The sequence below is a fragment of the Puntigrus tetrazona genome, unplaced genomic scaffold, assembly GCF_018831695.1.
Source record: "Puntigrus tetrazona isolate hp1 unplaced genomic scaffold, ASM1883169v1 S000000009, whole genome shotgun sequence".
NCBI classification, from domain to species: domain Eukaryota; kingdom Metazoa; phylum Chordata; class Actinopteri; order Cypriniformes; family Cyprinidae; genus Puntigrus; species Puntigrus tetrazona.
The window spans coordinates 456757-477366 of record NW_025047689.1 but is presented as its reverse complement, the minus strand read 5'-3'; the positions used below and the strand labels follow the sequence as shown (position 1 = coordinate 477366).

General features: G+C 39.6%; 1 pseudogene and 1 gene segment (V, D, J or C); both read left to right on the top strand.

The window, feature by feature from the left end:
• The window catches only part of LOC122332337, a 110492-nt pseudogene that overhangs the window by 8255 nt on the left and 81627 nt on the right, over window positions 1-20610 (top strand).
• Window positions 16249-17551, top strand: LOC122332345. The segment is given in 2 exon segments: window positions 16249-16343; window positions 16423-17551. Coding segments are annotated over 2 exon segments (429 nt in total).

Below are 20610 nucleotides of genomic sequence, written 5' to 3'. Positions count from 1 at the left end.
TTTTGTAACTAGTACCTACGGATACCATAGTGCGACAGAAAAATATGAAAGTGCAGATCTGGGCAAATCTTTTCCATGCTGACAAAACATATTTTTCTGCTAAATGACTATGGTTTTCAAATTAACTGTGATGAAGAATTCTGATGGCAAATGATTGGGCGTTAACAAAGCAAGCTGCGGTCTAGTTAAAGTTTGATGTTCTGTCTGAGAACTTAGAAAGCGTGACTGCACAAGAAAACAATACGTGCTCTTACTAGATGGGTTTCTTCTCTGACTATGACGTGTGCAGGCTCTGAACGCCGGCATCTCCAACACAAACCTGATGATCAAAGCATCCCTACTTCAAATCGGGTTCAAAATCTGTTGAATGTTAAACTAGTAAGCTTTGAAACATCATTTGTCAGAGGACTGTGATGTTTTCTCTTTTAAAATAATAAATCATGATTAATAATTAAATAATCAGTCACATGATCCAAACTTTCTCTCTTGCAGAATATAGTTTGGACATGATCCCTTTGACATGAATATGATACGTTTGACTAAGAATGTTCAGATGCAGCTTTTATTTGTCAGTGAAACAGAAAATGTCTTATTATTCTATTTCACTCATTAAATATAAGAATTCAGCTCAAAAGATTATGTGGACACTCTGTGAAACTTTTCTAAAGGTAAAATGCACATAAAATGTAAACATCAGTTTAAAGTTTTTTGGAAAAGTTGATCTTCAGTGTTTATGTGTTATATGTTATATGAATTTTCTAATGTCTGACTCTGCCTCTGGTTTGCTGTGAAGTCTTTGTAGTTATGCAGTACATTGCGGGTTGTAATCTTGTGTCGAAATTGGTTTACGTGTATGAATCCATGTGTTTAGAAATCAAATTGCTTTTTTAGTAACCCAGTTAGATCAACACTGTGAATTATAGAGCTAATATTCATCTGTAAAGCATTAAAATCCTTTAGTGATTTGCCTGAGACTGACAGCCGTTCTGTGTCTGAAGATCATTTATATAGAGACACTTTACATGAGAGTGCTTATAGTGCTGTGAGTTTAACACTTCATGACTGAGAGCAGAACACAAATACAATCTTCATCATCACACAAGACTCAACTACTACAATGAACAACATCCTCATCCTCATCTGGACTCTCTGTATATGTATACATGGTGATGTAAAATGGTGTAATTACTTAAAAAAAAGTGACATTTTACATAAATCCTGTTTTTTAAACTCCTTGCTATGTTGCACAGGTCCTCAGCGGACAAGTGACTGTGACTCAGACTCCCTCTGTAAAAAAACAGTTCAGATTGATGAATCCGTCACTATAACATGCAAAACTAACACACAATAGGGAGAGATGCCTGTCCAGGTTCATATACATGTATGGCCTGGTACCTGCAGAAACCTGAGAAGCTCTCAAACTCTTGATTCATTCAGCAAACCAGAGAGAGTCAAACACTCCATCTAGATTCAGTGGAAGTGGATCCAGAACTGATTTCTCTCTGACCATCAGAGGAGTCCAGACTGAAGATACAGGAGATTATTACTGTCAGAGTTATCATAGTGGTTATGTGTTCACACAGTGATAAAGAGTCGTACAAAAAGCTGTGAGTCAGAGTCACAGTGACTGCACTGATACAGCTGAGAGATACTGCAGCTGATGATGAGAGGATCACAAACAACACAAACACATTGAATCAAACACTTCACAGATTTTTTTATATGATGTTCTAAGGAGGAAATATACTTATTAATGCAATGTAATATAATTACATAACACCTACTAGATTTGACATTGCCTGAAGAAAAGTTGTGAGGTGCTTGCTGAAGAAAAAATATGTTCACTGTAAAAGTTTTCCCAGTTTTTGCTTCTTTTCTTAGACACCTGTGGCTTTAAGAAAGTGACCATTTATACTGAGACATTTATCAGTCATTTATTTCAGTCTCTAATTAGGATATTGGAAATTCCTATATTTCAGTTATTTATTTATTAGGAGTCGGTCAGCATCTCGTGGTCACAGATTAATAAATGTTTCATATTCAGATTCATATTCTACTGCAGGACTGATGGAAAATCACCCAGCCCTGCTATAGACTTCTGAACAGTTTGAATGAGCTCACAATCTACTTTATTAACAGATTTCAACAGACCTCTGAATCCTGTTTCCTTTTCTAACTTCATTGACATTTTATGTCGATCACTATTGATTGTAAAAAATGCTCTTGTGGCTTTAGTGGCAGAAGAAAATAACATTTTAATCAACATCTTAAAAATCATCCATTGTTCACTGCATTGCAGTCAAAAGCTGAATTTTTATTAAGGTGCCTTTTCATTGGTCTGAAGTGGAAAAAGCTAAATACAGCTGTGAATGGTTTAAGTTTGTCCACTTTCAACTATTCCCAGAAGTAGACTGGATCGCGCTCATAGAGCAGGACGCTCATGTGGTCGAAAGCATTCAACGCTAAAAACTGTGATTGACCAAAACACATCTTAGCAGGTGTAACCAGGACCACAGACACCTTTGATAAGAAGAACCTAAATGATCTTTGAGATTTCTGGTAGACATGAATCCAACATGAAACTGTTTATTAGACGTAAAGTGCTGGTAGTGCGTTTAGAGGAAACCAAACACTTCCGTTCATAACAAGAAACAACAGCCAAGCACATGTTGACTTTCATCAGGACCTGGATGCTTTGCCATCATTAAAGTTTAGAGGAATAGCCTTGTCAAAGCAGGAGTGACACAGGAAGTGTGGAGAACTGCTTCCTGGTCACCTTCAGTCCGTGAGGAGCTCTGTGTGGATCCTGGAGGAGATGAACACACAGCACCAGCAGAAACCAGAGCCTGGGATCAGATAGAGATTGGGTTTTTAGCTAAAGTGTGTTTTTCAGAATGAGAGTAGAGAAAAGGGAGAAATGGGACATTGTGTAAATAAGAGGAACAGACTGAGGCCTTAGACACTAAATTGTACATATAATTCATATTTATTAATGTTTAGATGTAATAGATTTTTGTTGGTTTAAAAAAAAGGAGTCTGTGCTGTCTAAAACCAGCTTGTGGTTTTATAAATTTATTGAATCATATAAAGAAATGTAATTTCAATTATACATTTAGTAATAAATATATTTGAATAAAGCCTGTATGTTTGCAGATGATTGCAGTGTGTCTTTTAGTGGACAGAGAGTTAATGTGTGTATTTGTTTGTTATGTTACACTTTAAGTGATACATTCTGCTATTTCTAAGGATTAGGATGAAACAGGAACACAGTGAATTATGATAATACTGTATATTATACCTTTTAGTGCAAATACACTCTTAGAAATGAAGGTAAAAAGCTGTCACTGGGCGGTAGATTTTAAAAGGACATATTTGAACCTATGTCACGGTGTGGTTTGTGAGAAGGAACACTCAATGAGAAAAATGAACTGAAACAGTTTTAATCCTCTACAAATTGACAAAATAGCAAGATAGTTGCAAGCAGGCAGGACAAAAAAAAAAACCCACACGCTTTAAAGACGAGAAGTGAAGATTAAACATAAGAAAACTGGAACTTAAATACACACAGGAACTGACTAAATTAACAAGACACAGCTGAAGACAATTAGACAATTAATAGAAAGTAGGTCACTCTGAACACATGGGAGAAGTATAATAACGAGAGTGAATAATTTTGCTGTTAAATGCAGAGACAGTCTCTGTAATAAATTTGACAATAGTTGCTAGAAGTTAAGTGTCCCACAACAAAGCAAGCCAGAGGCGACAGCGGTAAGGGACCAAACCCCATTCATACAGAATAGAGAAAAAAACATGGGAGAAACCAGTTGGAGCCAGTTCAATTTTAAACGCAGCTGTGTGTGTGCATCTAGGTGTTCTGGTCTCTGATGAACATAATCTCTGGGTGCTGATCCACCATCTACTCTGGATACAAACTGTGAAACAGATTAAGAAAAGAAACAAGACTAATATTAGCATACATGCCATTCTTTTTCACGATGTCACAAGTACATTGTATTTTAGGAGTAATGTTCTGGTTCCAGTGAATCTAATTAATGCAGCCTAAAAATCTTTTTAACTGATTTAAATAATATAAGTGTGTTGGTGTGTTATGTGTAGAGCTAAGTTAAAAAGATCTAGATCTTTAATCTAGATTTAAACTGGCAGAGTGTGTCTGCTTCCCGAACAGCGCGTTAGGGAGATTGTTCCAGAGTTTAGGTGCTAGATAGAAAAAAAGGATCTCCAGTCGATTTTGATATTCTAGGTATTATCAAATAGCCAGAGTTTTGAGAACGCAGCGGACGGGCAGGACTATAATGTGATAAGAGATCGCTCAAATTTTGAGGAGCTAAACCATTCAGGGCTTTATAGGTAATAATAAGATTTTAAAATCTATCCGATGTTTGATAGGGAGCCAGTGCAGTTTTGAGAGAACCGGGCTAATATGATCATACTTCCTAGTTTCTAGTAAGGACTCTAGCTGCAGCGCTTTGGACTAGCTGAAGTTTGTTTATCAAGCGTGCAGAACAACCACTCAATAAAGCATTACAATAATCAAACCTCGAGGTCATAAACGCATGAATTAATATTTCTGCATTAGAGGTTGAAAGCATAGGTCGTAATTTAGATATATTTTTAAGATGGAAAAACGCAGTTTTACAGATGCTAGAAACATGGTTTTCGAAGGGAAAGACTGCTGTCAAACAGCACACCTAGGTTCCTACCTGATGATGAAGAATTAACAGAGCAGCCATCAAGTCTTAGACTGTGTTCTGGATTATTATATGTGGGGTTTTTAGGTCCAATTATTAGCACTCTCTGTTTTTTCAGAATTTAGCATTAAAGAAGTTACTCATCATCCAGTTTTTATATCGACTATGCATTCTGTTAGATTCTCAATTTGGTGTATCACCAGGCTGCGCTGAAATATAGAGCTGAGTATCATCAGCATAGCAGTGAAAGCTAACACCATGTCTCCTGATAATATCTCCCAGAGGTAATATGTATGGGTTGAAAAGTAATGGTCCTAGCACTGAGCCTTGAGGAACTCCATATTTCACTTCTGAGCGATATGATACCTCATCATAGCGGTCAGATAGATATGGTTTAAACCATGCTAAGGCGCTTCCTCTAATGCCAACTTAGTTTTCTAGTCTATCCAAGAGAATGTGGTGATCGATAGTATCGAATGCTGCACTAAGATCTAATAGCACTAATAACTTGAGATAAAACCACAGTCCGATGATAGAAGCAGGTCATTAGTAACTCTAATGAGAGCAGTCTCAGTACTATGGCACGGTCTAAAACCTGATTGGAAATCCTCGCTTGAGATATGTTATGACCAGCAGGTGTCTGTCTGTCCTCGATCTTGACACATCGTTGCCTGAAGAACAAAACCGCTCAGCTCACATTGAGAATCTGTCACGTAACAGTATATTAACACAAGTTCTCTTTAATAAAAATCTTTACCTTGAATCAAAAAAAAAAGCACACTGCCAATTTTCAGTAAACAGTACACAAACATAGACCATTTTAACAAAGTTCTCTTTAAAACGTCCTTAATTTCCGTTTAACACCAAGTTTTACTCTATAACGCTGACTTTACATTGTGCACACGGCAAGTACTCCAACAGGAAACAGTGTTGGAAAACAAACTGTCCTAAACAAGTTTACTAGCTCTCTTAAAAGTGCAAGTTCTTTTAAAGACTCATCTCTATTCTAATTTACCAATGAAACGGTCTGTGAATCTGTCCGGTTCCTGAAAGAATTCGGTTTGCAGGTTTTTGCCTGATATTTGACTGAACTCTGCCAAAATGAAGAAAAATTCTAACTGACATTAAGCAGTCACTCTTAAGCAGACCTCTAAAGTAGTTTATGTGGGTGGTTTATGAAAAATGTTAAATAACTTAAATTACAGACGCATACAAAATAAAAGTCACTTGACTCTCTGTGAAGACTCTCCTTTCAGCTGTGTCCTCACAGCAGGCTCAGTCTCTATCAATTCCTTTCTACGTAGTGCAAAGAAAAAGCTACAAATAATCTGTTCACTTCCATGTAAATTCACATTATTCAATGTTTGTAGAGCATATGCATTAATGAGAAATAAAAAAGGAAATTAACGATGAGTGAGAACAATAATGATTAATCGCAGTTAACCTCAATAAATTTCAATGTGTTTTTATACACAGTACAAAGACAACAGAGTACACTGAGAATGAGGTCAACAGCATACCTGTCTGTCCTGCCACGACTCAAACTAAACACACTTCAGCAAAAATACGACCTGCCTTAAATTTATGCACAATATAAAAAAGTAGGCTTATAAAATAATCAACAACAAACCTATTTGTGCTGCCACATCTCAAAATCTGATGTGTGGTCCGCTCTTCTTCAAACAGGTACGTATTGAGCATGACTCGACCACTTCACAGACCAAAATAATCTGTGGAAGAAATTATTATTATTAGTCTTTTATAACTTCATTATCTTTTTCCTCCTGACCCATAGAAAAAAATGTTTTTTGAATTAAGTATATTTTCGTGTCATTACATTAAGTCATAAGAAAAAATAACATTTTTGAAAAAAATATATTTTATTCATATTTTATTTTATGTCCTCTGTAGAGGACACTAGGACTATCTTTCCAAAAAAAATTAAATGGCATGAATAGACATCAAAAAGGCAAAATCAATGTGATTTTTTTTTTTAAATCACCAGTCATTTTTTATGTTTCAGGGTTTCAGATGCTTTAGGAATGTCAGAAATTGATCGGATATATTTTTAATAAAAGTCAGCACAACAAATAGAGTGAGTTTATATGTAATACATTTAGTTAGCTGATTTTAATATGATATACAAATGTCAATATGCCGTTTTCAAGCAATTTCTTTCATTATGGTTTTCTTACATTTTTTTGTCTTGTTTCCGGACAAAATATCTAGATTTTCTAGACAAATCAAAATTATTGTCTTGTTTTAAGGAAAGATTAAATTAGTCAAAAATTTATAGTTATTTTGTTCTATCGAAAACTCTGTCAGTAAACTTAATGTCGAGAAAATCCTTCTTAATTTAAGAATTGTTTGATATTTTGGCTGAAAACATGACAACAAATCTAAGTGAGAACAGCATTTTTTACAGTAGTCTATTTTAAGATGGTTTCACACAAAACATTTAATACAGAAATGTGAACTGATTTTAAACAAAAATATTAAATGATTTTAAATCTGAAATTGTAGTTTACAAATGAAACTAAAACTGCCAGTAGTTGGTGGCAAGTAACTGTTTTTATCACCGAATCATACGCTCAAATGATTCGTTCAAAAGACTGATTCATTCAGGAGTCTGTACTTTATGAGTGTCTAACTGAATCATTGACTCGTTCGTTTAAAAACGCACATTCATGTATAAACAAAACTGATTTAAAACTATTTTAGAAACAGAGCTAAGTTGTTAAATAATTAAAGTGTTTAGATTAAAAACCATAATTAAATTTAAAATAGAAATGAATAATTGCATAAATATTCAACTCGCGTGCTGACATGCACGCCGCGATGCGGAACTGACGTAAGCGCCGTCGTGATTCGCGTCTTAGTTGCTATAGCGACGCGTGTTATGAGTTCTGACTGAATATATAAACACTCGAACCCATCGCTATCTGTTGGTTGTGAGACGAAGAGACATTTGAGTATTTTCTGATCAGATCTTGTTGCTTTCTGAAGCTCATCGGAGGATTCCTGAGAAGAAGACTTTATTTCAGACGGAGATCAGCGGATTTTCTTGGAGAAGAGTTTTAAACTGTTATTTGTTCTATAACTAAACTTATTTCTGCACTTGTGTCTTGTATTGTTATTGTATTTCGTTTTTTTCTATTACTTTTCTTTCTTTCTCCCTATTTTCTTATTTTGAGGAGTTTGGAGGAGGTCGTCAATGGCTCACTCAGACGAAAGACGAGGTATGTATTTTAATTGATTATTTTAGGATATTTATTATTGGTATGTGCATTGTTTGACAGCTTGTGCAACCTGGTTATATTTAAGTTAAGTGATGTGTATCTTGTTCCACGTGACAGATAAACTGTGATTAAATATGTTTTGATTATTGACTGTTAATAAAACAGTATGAAGCATTGTAAGTGTGTAATATTTCAGCCTCGGGCCGCTCCAGATCCAGGAGCGCTGGTATCTCTCAGACGGCTGCTCAGGAGGATGGGAGACGAGGCTCTGGTGATCGTGACCCAGAGCAGCCCCTGAGCCAAGAGCTACCAGGATACATCGCACCTCTGCCTTCTGACCTGGCTGTTTCTGTGTCCACAGATCAGCCTCACAGGAAGAGGAAGCGGCAGAGCGCGGCCGGGAGGATGAAGGGCCGTCCACCTCCAACACAAGACCAGCCAGCGCTCCCGCAGAGGTCAGGATTATCAAAGATGTCATGACTCAGTTATTAATAGAAAATGTTCTGTTTATACATTTCTTGTGCGTTTCAGAAGCGTGATGCCAAGGGCCCATTGCTGGGCCGAGGTGGATTCGCTCGGTGCATGCTGGGATACGAGGTCCGACAGACTGCCAGTAAGACATTTCCTTCCCTGCTTCATTCAAACAGCTTTTTAGAAATGGCGATATCAGTGAATGCGTGATTTCCTGTGGTTTATCTGTTCACAGGTTGCCATCAAGCACGTTTGCAAAAGCAGGGCGCCAGAGACGCTGAACGTGGGTGAGTTGAAGGTGAATCTGTTGTGAATCTGCATTCAGCTCTGGATGTAACGGATCTTTGGTCTCTGCAGGAAGGTCAGGCTCGCTGCCGCTGGAGGTGGCTTTGATGACCCTGGTCAATTCGGCTCCTGCCTGCCCATACGTCCTGCAGCTGCTGGAGTGGTTCGACCATCGCAGACGCTACACCATGATCCTGGAGCGCCCTGCTCCTTGCCAAGATCTCCAGAGTTTCTGCGAGGAGAACGGATGTCTGGAGGAGACTCTGGCCAAAAAGTCCTGCTGCAGCTGATCACGGCGCTGAAACACTGCGAGAGCCATGAGTCCTGCACCGGGACGTCAAACCTGAGAACCTTCTGATCTCCACTGAGTCCCACGACATCAAGCTGCTGGACTTCGGCTGTGGAGATCTGCTGCAAGACTCAGCCTACCAACACTTTGCAGGTTGCTTTGATCTCACTGCAGTCATATGTTTGTGAACACCAAAGGGAAGATTTTGATCGGACGTTTGTGGTCTTGTGTCTCTCAGGCACTCTTGAATACGCCGCCTCCTGAGTGGTTTCGCAGCACCGCTACTACGCAGGACCGGCTACGATTTGGTCGGTCGGGTGACGCTCTACAGCATCCTGTGCGGCTGTTTCCCCTTCAGAGGAGCACGCAGGGTCACCTCCAAAAGCAGGCTGACCTTCCCTAGAGAGCTGTCTACAGGCAAGAGACGGACATCACGTCCAGATCCAGGTGAAGCGTGTGCTTTTGTGTTGCTGAAGGCTGTGTTGTGTGTAACAGAGTGCCGCCAGCTGATTCGCTGGTGTCTACGTGCATCGGCATCAGACCGGCCCAGTTTAGAGGACATTGAGAGCCACCCTGGTTAAACTGAACAGGTGTAAGACCAGTGACACACACTTTCTGAATCACAGCAGTCACGGCTGGATTGTGTCGTTGGGATCAGTCTAGATCAATGCTTTCGACTGTTTGTATAGGGGAGAGCAGAAGTGACACAGGAAGTGCAGAGAACTGCTTCCTGGTCATCTTCAGTCCGTGAGGAGCTCTGTGTGGATCCTGGAGGAGCTGAACACACAGCACCAGCAGAAACCAGAGCTAGAAATCAGATAGAGAGTAGAGAAAAGGAGAAATGGGACATTGTGTAAATAAGAGGAACAGACCGAGGCACTAGACACTAAATTGTACATATAATTCATATTTATTAATGTTTAGATGTAATAGATTTTTAGTTGGTTTGCAAAAGGAGTCTGTGCTGTCTAAAACCAGCTTGTGGTTTTATAAATTCATTGAATCATATAAAGAAATGTAATTTCAATTATACATATAGTGTAAATATATTTGAATAAAGCGTGTACATTTGCAGATGATTGCAGTGTGTCTTTTAGTGGACAGAGGGTTAATGTGTGTATTTATTTGTTATGTTACACTTTAAGTGATACATTCTGCTATTTCTAAGGATTAGGATAAAACATGAACACAGTGAATTATGATAATACTGTATATTATACCTTTTAGTGCAAATACACTCTTAAAAATAAAAGGTACAAAAGTTGTCACTGGGGCGGTAGATTTTTAAAAGGGACATATTTGTACCTAAAGGGTCCATTTTTTGAGCCTAATGGGTACAAAAAGTGTATTTTTTAAAAAGGTACTGCCCAGTGACAGCTTTTGTACTTTTATTTCTGAGTATGTATAAAATACAAATAGAAAAAAGGTTTGAAATGATCTGACATTATTTGCTCATTTAGCAATAAACTGCGTAATTCCTGAAGTTTTGAAGTTTCTTTTGAAACACTTCAATCAATAAATGTGACGATGCTGGCCTCACAAAGAAAGTCAGAAAGTAACCTTATCCCTGACTTGTTAAACTCTCATTAAACCCACTTGTTAAAACCCTTTACAGCAAGAATCCCATTTCAGAGCTCAAGAAATTACTAAATTCCTCTGAATTCTGATATTTTTGTGTTAATATCAGGCAATTGTTTTGGACTTCATCACAATTCTGGTTTTGATGCATGTGTCAGTGTTGTGAGGAAGTCACTGTGCAAAAAGTTTATGGAGAAAATGATATGGCAATATATCTCTCGCTTTTTTATGTATGGTCAATTTAATTCTGTCAGCTTCCTGAAAAAAAAAAGAGTAAAGAAAGCAATAAAAGAAGGACAGAAAAGAGAGAGAAAGAATCTGCAGCTTTCAGAGGGGAAGTACAGATAAAAAACTTCAATAAAACTGACCTTGAGACAATATCACACTGAAATGTAATGATGACACACTCAGCTTGTCGTTAGGCTCCACTCACATTCATGTCAATTGTTGCTCCGTTACAGGACCAGTGTTATGAGGTTATGACCGGCAGCTTTCAGTCTGTCCTTCACAGCCGTCCTCTTTGCTGCTGTGTCCAAGAAAGACCCTGATTCCAGACCAGAATCACTGATGTCAGGTACTGAGATATATATATATATATATATATATTAGTCATTTTCAAAGAAGCGTGTCTGAACTGGTTTGGTAAATGAGAACTGAGAACAAGTATAAAAACCTCAACACATGTGAAGTTATTAAATAAATTAATCTACTTTTCTTTAGCATGGATGCATTAAACTGAACAAAAGTGACTATAAAGACATGCAAAAGTGTTACAAAATCTTTCTTTGTTAAATAACTCCACCCTCCGAGGTTTTGATTTGAGCCCTCCTTGCTGTGTGTTTCTTCACCCTGTCACACTTGTGGAGAATGCGGGCAAGAGTATGAAGAAACACCGGCAAGTGATCTCATCTTCACCCCTTCTTTTTTTCTATCTCCCCTTTAGTTTATCGCTTGGCATAGCTCCTCCTCCCCGCCATGGAAGAACTGCTACAACGGCTCACCGAGATCAGCGTCCATCAGCAACAAATCGTTGAGCATCTGGCAACTCGACAGGCCAAACGGAGCAGGAGCTCGCTGCCCTCACGGTCCGCCGCTGCCTTACGCATACCGCTGCCTGACCCCGAGCCCAAGCCAAAATGCTACCAAAAATGTCCGCACATGACGATCCCGAGGCATTCCTGCAAATGTTCGAGACAACTGCCAATGCAGAAGGTTGGCACCCTGAGGAGGAGCACGGATACTGGCCCTGTTAACCGGTGAGCTGCACAGCGCATGATTTCTCCCTTTTCGCGAGGCGGCAGAGAGCTAACTAGAAGTACCCCAAGAGATTCTCTCCTGGCTCAGCCTTTCACCCATTTTCCACAGCTGGGAGTACAACCCAGACCTCCCCGCCCGAGCGCAAGTGGGCAAACTCGCGCGCCTCACCCAACACTGGCTCCTCGATGTGACCCCAATGGTGGGTCAGGTGGCGAAAGCAGGTCATTCCTGAGAGCCCTTCCCGCTTACACAGACAAGCTGTCAGGATGAGGAACCCAGCTACCACCATGGAGCTCGTTGTGGCGGTGGAGCTGGCGGACGCGCCCAACATCAGGAGTCTGAGGAGCGAGCGCCTCCTTTTTCCCAGGGGTGGTCCAGAGCGACGGGCGCCAGAGGGCACGCCACGACCAGTCAACAGGCCAGCGGTTCCCTCTGCTCACAATGAGCCGATTTCAATGGAAGATCCGGCACCCCTGCACGTGGCGTGGCTGGCTGGCTGCATCGGCCCACCACGAGCGCGCGCAAGGAAACCCCAGAAGCTAGGGTTAGGGTGAACTGGCAGCCGGCAGCCCATTGCACCGTCGTAGAGCATGTCAAGGAGATGAGGGAACGGATAGGCAGCGTCATGCCGTTAGTCCTGGACGACCTGTGCAAGGCTCAGCAGGCCCAACAGCGGCACTACAACTGGGCAGCCCAACCACGGGAATTCCAGCCCGGTGACAAGGTCATGGTCCTCGTTCCTACGGCTGCGTGCAAGTTCTTAGTGAACTGGCAGGGACCCTACACCGTGGTGGAAAGAATCAGCCTGGTCACATACAGACTACACCAGCCCGACCACCAAAGACCTGACCAGCTATACCATGTCAACCTCTTCAAAATATGGAAAGGGGAACGACGGCCAAGTCTCCGCCTTGTGACCACCGGTCCCCTGGTTGTTGACACCAACCCCATCTCTCAGCTGCCTAGACGTGGGAGCTCCAGCACCTGGTCGGTCAGTTCTTTGACGTGTTCTCCCCTAGTCCCGGCCGGACCCAGGTCATCGAGCACGAGATCCGGACGCATCCTGGAGTTGATGTCTGGCAGTGGCTTTACCGTGTCGCAGAGGCTCATCAGCAGGCTATTGAGAGAGAAATTCAACAAATGCTCAAGGTGGGAGTAACTGAGCGATCCCGCAGCATGTGGTCCAGCCCATAGTGATGGTACGAAGCCCGACGGCACCCTCCGTTTCTGCAAAGATTTCCGCCACTTAAACGCAGGTCTCAGAGTTTGTGGATGCCCCATGCCTCGCGTCGATAAATTGTTGGACTGACTGGGAAGGGCCCGGTTTATCTCCACACTGGACTTGACCAAGGGCTACTGGCAGGTACCCCTATCGAAATCCTCTAAACCCAAAACTGCATTTTCTACCCCCAGCAGACACTGGCAGTAGCGTCCCCAGCAGCGAGGAACATGTGCACCGCTTGTCACAGGCTGATCAGTCCCAGCTGCCCCCAATCAGCAAAGCGGCATAAGAAAGCCACGTGGCACGCTGACGGGAGCATTTCGCCCATGAACACCGACACTAACCGCTCTTCTTATATTCCCACAGAAAGCAGCATTTAGCCCGATCAGCCTGAACCACACGACACTGTCTAAATGACGACCGGGAAAAAGCGATGGAGAAGCCACGGAAGAAGCCGCTTTCCCTTGCGCCCGGACCAGAGAGAGGAGCGTGTGCAGCCGCCTGCACTCCACCCCTTACCTGGACCCTTCCCTGGAACACTACCCGACCTGCTCTTCCCCTGCAGCACGACGAGGACACCAGTTCCCCATTTATTGTGGACACTTTTCCCCTGGACACTTTATTTTGTATATTTCTTTAATAAAAGGCCTGACGCTACACCCACTGTGTCTGTCGTTGGCTCTTCCAACACAATATATATATATATATATATATATATATATATACATTGCTGTAATAATACACAAATAACTTGTAGTTGAAACAAGGTAAAACAAAACAAAGCTGTGAAACAGAAACACCCATTTAATACCCTGTCAAGAATATGAAACTGCTTTAAGAACCCACCGCATACACACTCCTGCAGTGACATAAGACCAGCAGCACTTCATATAAAGATAAGAGTAAGATTGTTCTCAGAGTCAGTCTCAAGAAGTCGACCTTTCCATGAGATCTGTCCAGATCTGAAAGTACTCTGTTGAACGTACACAAGCTTTCTCAATCATGTCTTTACTGTTTCTCTCACATTCGTGTCAACTGTTGCTCTTTCACAAGCATTACAAGGTTATCAATCAATCAATCAATCAATCAATCAATCAATCAATCATTTTCATTTATATAGCGCTTTTAACATCACAGGCTGCATCAAAGCACTGAACAGTATAAAGCAGAAGATCACAATGATAGGATGTAACATTGTAAAGAAACCTGCATGAAATCATAAAAGAAAAGGTTCTAAAATCAAGTCCAGCATTTTGCAAATACACAAATTAATAAATGTTTGCTAATAAATGTAGTGTCTATTAACAGAAACATCAGCTCCGGGCAGATACGTGTGCTGTAATGTATTTGATGCGAGTGACTGGTTCAAACATGACTTTTGACTATTTTTTCTCTCCCTTTTAAATCTCATTAAAGTCATAAAAAAGAGGAAACAATCAGAATGTGTTGGATAGGGCTAGGGTAGGGATGGATTTATTGCCCCATTCACAGTGTAAAAATAAAGAAATACTTGCCAAATTACTTTGTTGGTCACTTATATTAGTATAAGCAGAAACCTGAAGAACCTCCTAAACTCCTCATATATCAAATGAACACCCTCCAGTCAGGAACTCCATCTAGATTCAGTGACAGGAACAAGAGATACTGGAAGTGATTTCTCTCTGACCATGAAAGACGTCCAGACTGAAGATACAGGAGATTATTACTGTCAGAGTTTTCCCTACATCAACAGCAAACATGTGTTCACACAGTGATAAAGAGTCGTATCTGAGCTGATGAGAGGATCACAAACAACACACACACACACACACACACACACACACACACACACACACACACACATATATAGTTTTTACTGCAAAATAGTAAATGGTTGATCAATCGTTGGGAAGCTCAGTCTGACTGCTGAGAGTCTCAGTGAACAAACATCATCTCTCTTTAATCCTGACTCATTCTGTTCCTCTCAGAATAGTTTAGCTCCATCAGCAGATGTTTCACAGGAGCTTCAAGATACAGTCAGACTACACCGAGTCAACACACACAGAACCAACAGTCATCTGTTTCAGTGGTTGGGGTTCATCATTTGACTACTCAAAATAGTTTCATAATTTCCTCCATTTGCAGGTGTTTTCATGGTTCAGTGAGTGAACCCTAAATATTTCAATGTAAAAGAGAAGACAAAATATTCATCAAAACAGACATAATAATAATGTAAAAGAGTTTTTTTACAATAGTGTAATATAAAGGTTTTATTTTTTAATTTATACATTTAAATGACATTTCAAATTGAAATATTTGATACATATTAATTAGTTTAACAGTGTACTTGCTCTCAATGCACACTAAATCCATCAAAGCCTTAATAAACACATGAACATTTAACTCAGAAAATCACATTAGAGTACTGCCAAAGCATTGAACAACAAGACTGTAAATAAATCTATGTAAATATGTCTATTATCTGCCCTGTAAAGTAACCATATCTTCCTAAAGAATCACCATAGTTTATTAAATATAAGTTGGACATACATGTGTGGTTCTCAAACAAATGAACAACAACAAAAATATATATTTATTATTTATTTATTCTTTTCAAAGGATTAAACCCCAGTTAAATAAAAAGAACATTACTGTTTTGTAGATTATTAGTATTGTATTGTAGATCATTAAAGTATTTTAGAGCGATATTGACTGTTTTATTCTAGAGGGGGCGTCACTAGCATGTGAATAAACTCTTATGAACATGAACGTTTGGCAAATAGCAGCAAAGCATAATATTAATATTGCTGAATTTTCAGGAGTGCTTAAAACTATGTAATCTAAACAGTAATCTAAATCTTAATGAAAGTTATCAAAAAACACTACATGTGTTAAAGAATATAGCCATTTTTGTCTATACTGGTTGTTTTTATGATCATTTATTAAGTGTTTGTCCACCAGTGGATTTATTAATGAAACTTATCAATTTAAATCTGACTTAATTTACTTTGAATTAAAACTAACTTGTAACATTTTATTCCCTATCAGTGATAGGGATGTTCTTCATAATTCTTTCAGTTGAATTCAGTTACAGGTTGTGCCACATTCAGTTATCTGTCTTCGAGAGTGAACTACAGTCTTCAGGTGAATGATTTAAATAGTGAGAGTCACTTTACATTATCAGACATGCTTCAGTGCTCTGAGAAAGTTTATAGCGCTGTGAGTTTAACACTTCATGACTGACACAGCAACAAAAACAGCAACTACAATGACATTGATCATATTCTTCTTGATCTTAGGGATGTATTTTCAAGGTAAGACATTTCATTCAGTTAGCTCTCTTAAAAGTTATTTCAAACTTTTTAAATATCACGTCGTTTAATTGTTCTTCAGACTCTGCAGGACAGGTGACTGTGATTCAGACTCCAACAGAGAAACATGTTCAGAACGGACAAACAGTGACTCTGACCTGTAAAACCAGCAGCTCTATTGGACGCCAGTCAGACGGTTGGTGTGGGTCATGTCTCTCCTGGTACCTACAGAAACCTGGAGAAGCTCCTAAACTATTAGTTCACAGCATTAAAACACTCCATTCAGGAACTCCATCAAGATTCAGTGGAAATGGAGCTGACCGTGGAACTGATTTCTCTCTGACCATCAGTGGAGTCCAGACTGAAGATACAGGAGATTATTACTGTATGGCTATAAACTATATCAGTAATAGCTGGGTGTTCACACAGTGATAAAGAGTCGTACAAAAAGCTGTGAGTCAGAGTCACAGAGACTGCACTGATACAGCTGAGAGATACTGCAGCTGCTCTACAACACAATCACACACAACACTGATCAGAGAACACACACTCATAACACAAAATAAATAGATGGTGAAGTTTATTGTTATAAATATGGCAATGCTTTACTTTAGATGTCCTATCCCTTTACCCATTAAATCCTGCGTAAATTGTAAATTCCCAAAAAGTAATGTTTATAAGAAAAATATACATACGTAAAACTTTCAGCCTTAGTCTCTAGCTTCCACTAACTACAGTACACTCGTTCACAGTAGAAAGACGTTCCAGCAGATAACTTTATTTTAAGGTGTCCATAATACAGACTAATTACAGTAAGTACTTAGTAGAAGCTTAGTAGTACTTACATGAAACAAAATGTACTGATCATGTACCTAAGTTGTGGAACAGCTTGCACTTACACTTTGCAATTATGTAGATGTAACAGACAGCTACTGTTACACATATGTTACAGGCCAAGTCTGTTACACGACTATCTGCGTGTGTCGGTATGGCCTACCTTTCTGCTGACTGATGTTGCTACTCATGTTGCAGTAAAGTAGGGTTTGTAAGACCCCTTGGGCCTTGTCTAGACTATACTTAAAGTATTAAAAGTCTGCTAAACTGGAACAACTCATTTTGTACTTAATGCACTTTAATTGTGCAGATGTAGTGCTGAAATCTGACTAAAGATTTGAAAATCTAAAAACGTACTGTAAATAAAGTTTTTTGCATTTGGATCCCTAACTCTGTTGTCAGTCTCCACGTTACAGCTACAAACCCCCATGCTGAATTTGTCCCCCCTACACCCCCAAAACACAAATGATGTCAGCATTTGACGCACCTCACTTTGTACAGATTATTTAATATTGAGCTTTTATATAAAATAAAGTGAGTGATGCTGCATTCAAGACCACAGTCAGTGAGTTAAAGAAAAAAAATAATGGCTTTAATAAATGCTTTCATCTGTATCTGAAATTATTAGACCCATAATAATACAGTACATAGTGCAGCTCTGCTGTTGTGAATCCCGCCCACTTCTTTCCATCATCAGACATGCTTCAGTGCTCTGAGAGAGTTTATAGTGCTGTGAGTTTAACACTTCATGACTGAGAGCAGAACACAACACAATCTTCATCATCACACAAGACTCAACTACTACAATGAACAACATCCTCATCCTCATCTGGACATTGCTGTGCTGTACTCAAGGTACATGATGAGAGCTTGAAACAGTATAATTAATAAAGTTAGCTATGGTAAGGGCCTACGGTATACTAAAAAATTGCCTTGATGCGTATACATTAATTATATTACATTTCTCTCTCAGGCTCCAGTGGACAGATCACAGTTACTCAAACTCCTGAAGTTCAAACAACTGAACTAGAAAAGACTGTAGTGATGAGATGCACCGCCAGCACTCCTTTAACAGGCTGCAGCCCATCACCATGTCTGTCCTGGTACTTACAGAAACCTGGAGAAGCTCCTAAACTCCTCATTTATTACACAAACAGACTCCAGTCAGGAACTCCATCTAGATTCAGTGGAAGTGGATCTGGGAGTGATTTCTCTCTGACCATCAGTGGAGTCCAGGCTGAAGATACAGGAGATTATTACTGTCAGAGTTATCACTACATCAACAGTAAAGATGTGTTCACACAGTGATAAAGAGTCGTACAAAAAGCTGTGAGTCAGAGTCACAGTGACTGCACTGATACAGCTGAGAGATACTGCAGCTGCTCTACAACACAACCACACACAACACTGATCAGAGAACAAACATGCAGAGGTATAAACTCAAGCTTTTATTAATTTTGCAGAGTGTGACAGTAATAAAAGACTATAATGCCACCAGAAAATGTCGACTCTTCTGGTGTTTTCAACAAACACACCTAAGAGTATTATCACAATTCATTGTTTTGTCTGGTAATGCTTTATATTACAACCTGCAACATACAGAGTAAGTACACTAAATTTCCAGTGTGTAATGAGGAGGCGGATGTCGGCGTAGAAACCATGTGCAGAAGTTTATTAGAAGGGAAACAAACATAAACGTAATTCAGGTAGAGGGTCACACACAGAGAGGCAGTCCGACAGGCTCACAGGTTCAGGGATAATCCAAGAGTAATCAAGTGATCAATAAACAGGCAATGGGTCTTTACCAGGCAGTGAATCCAGACAGGCAAACAGATCAGAGATCTGTAGTCAGGCAAACAGGCAGAGATCATACACTTGGCAGTCAATAGAACAATGGTAAGCAAACACTTGGTAAGGCGGTGATACTGGCAATACTTCACATTGAGCACATGGTGGGCCTCTTGATATAAAGCCCACAAACAGGAAATGACTGCAGAGGGAGCACTACTAGTACTCTGGCGATGGCTCCCTCTGCTGGCTAGGCACGTTTTTTGTAATTGTAGTGCACTTACAATTGTACTATTGTAGGTGGCATTCATAGTCTCCAGTGCCATTCAGCTTTCTAGTTACCACTCACCACATTCACTGCTACAGTTACTGATATAAACGCCAATTGGATCAAATCAAGCCCTTCCCAACAGTCTCAGCTAAGCATTTGAAATGGCATAATGGTTAGAGAACACAAATTCCAAGTATGAATCACCATACCTGGCCACAAGCCACTTCAGTCACTATTTAATAGCTCATCACTCTTTTTTTTGTGTGACTTAAATAATAGTCACTTGACTTGAACAAATCTGGAATGCTGTGTTTTATAACCAATTATGGTTTTTGATAATGTTTATACATTCATATAAGGTCAGTCCATGTTTAATGATGAGCGCATTGTCCACTGATCAGTGGTTTGAGTTACAGCTTTTTAGGTAAATTATTCAAATTTTCATCGACATGCTTCAGTGCTCTGAGAGAGTTTATAGTGCTGAGAGTTTAACACGTCATGACTGACACTTTAACAGACACAACAACTAAAATGACATTCATCATCTTCTTGATCTTGACAATTTGTTTTCATTGTAAGACAATATAGTTTGATCTTTAAAGTTGTAATTCAAACATTTCTATTCTCTATTCAGTTCTGAAAGTTTAATGTCGTTTAATTGTTCTTCAGACTCTGCAGGACAGGTGACTTCGATTCAGACTCCAACAGAGAAACATGTTCAGAACGGACAAACAGTGACTCTGACCTGTAAAACCAGCAGCTCTATTGGACGCCGGTCAGATGGTGACTGCAAGTCTTGCGTCTCGTGGTACCTACAGAAACCTGGAGAAGCTCCTAAACTTTTAGTGTACAGCATTAAAACCCTTTACTCTGGAACTCCATCAAGATTCAGTGGAAATGGAGCTGATTATGGAAGTGATTTCTCTCTGACCATCAGTGGAGTCCAGACTGAAGATACAGGAGATTATTACTGTCAGAGTTACCACTGGATCAACAATAAACCTGTGTTCACACAGTGATAAAGAGTCGTACAAAAACCTGATACAGCTGAGAGATAATGCAGCTGCTCTACAACACAATCACACACAACACCGATCAGAGAACACACACTAATGCCCATTAGTAAATGGCAACATGCCATGCATCATCTTGAAATGAAAGCTTCATGTAGTCAGTTATTTCTCTGGATAAACTATGATGTATATAATGCTTTTAATCTATTTCAGACTAATATATTTACTAGCATTACCGTCTACATGCAAAATTATGTATGCTAAATTAATAATTTAAACGCAGTGTAAATCTTTGCCTGCTTCAATGCATTAACAAAATGATTGTTGAAACAGTTGCAGTTACTACTGCACAGATCGAAAGACT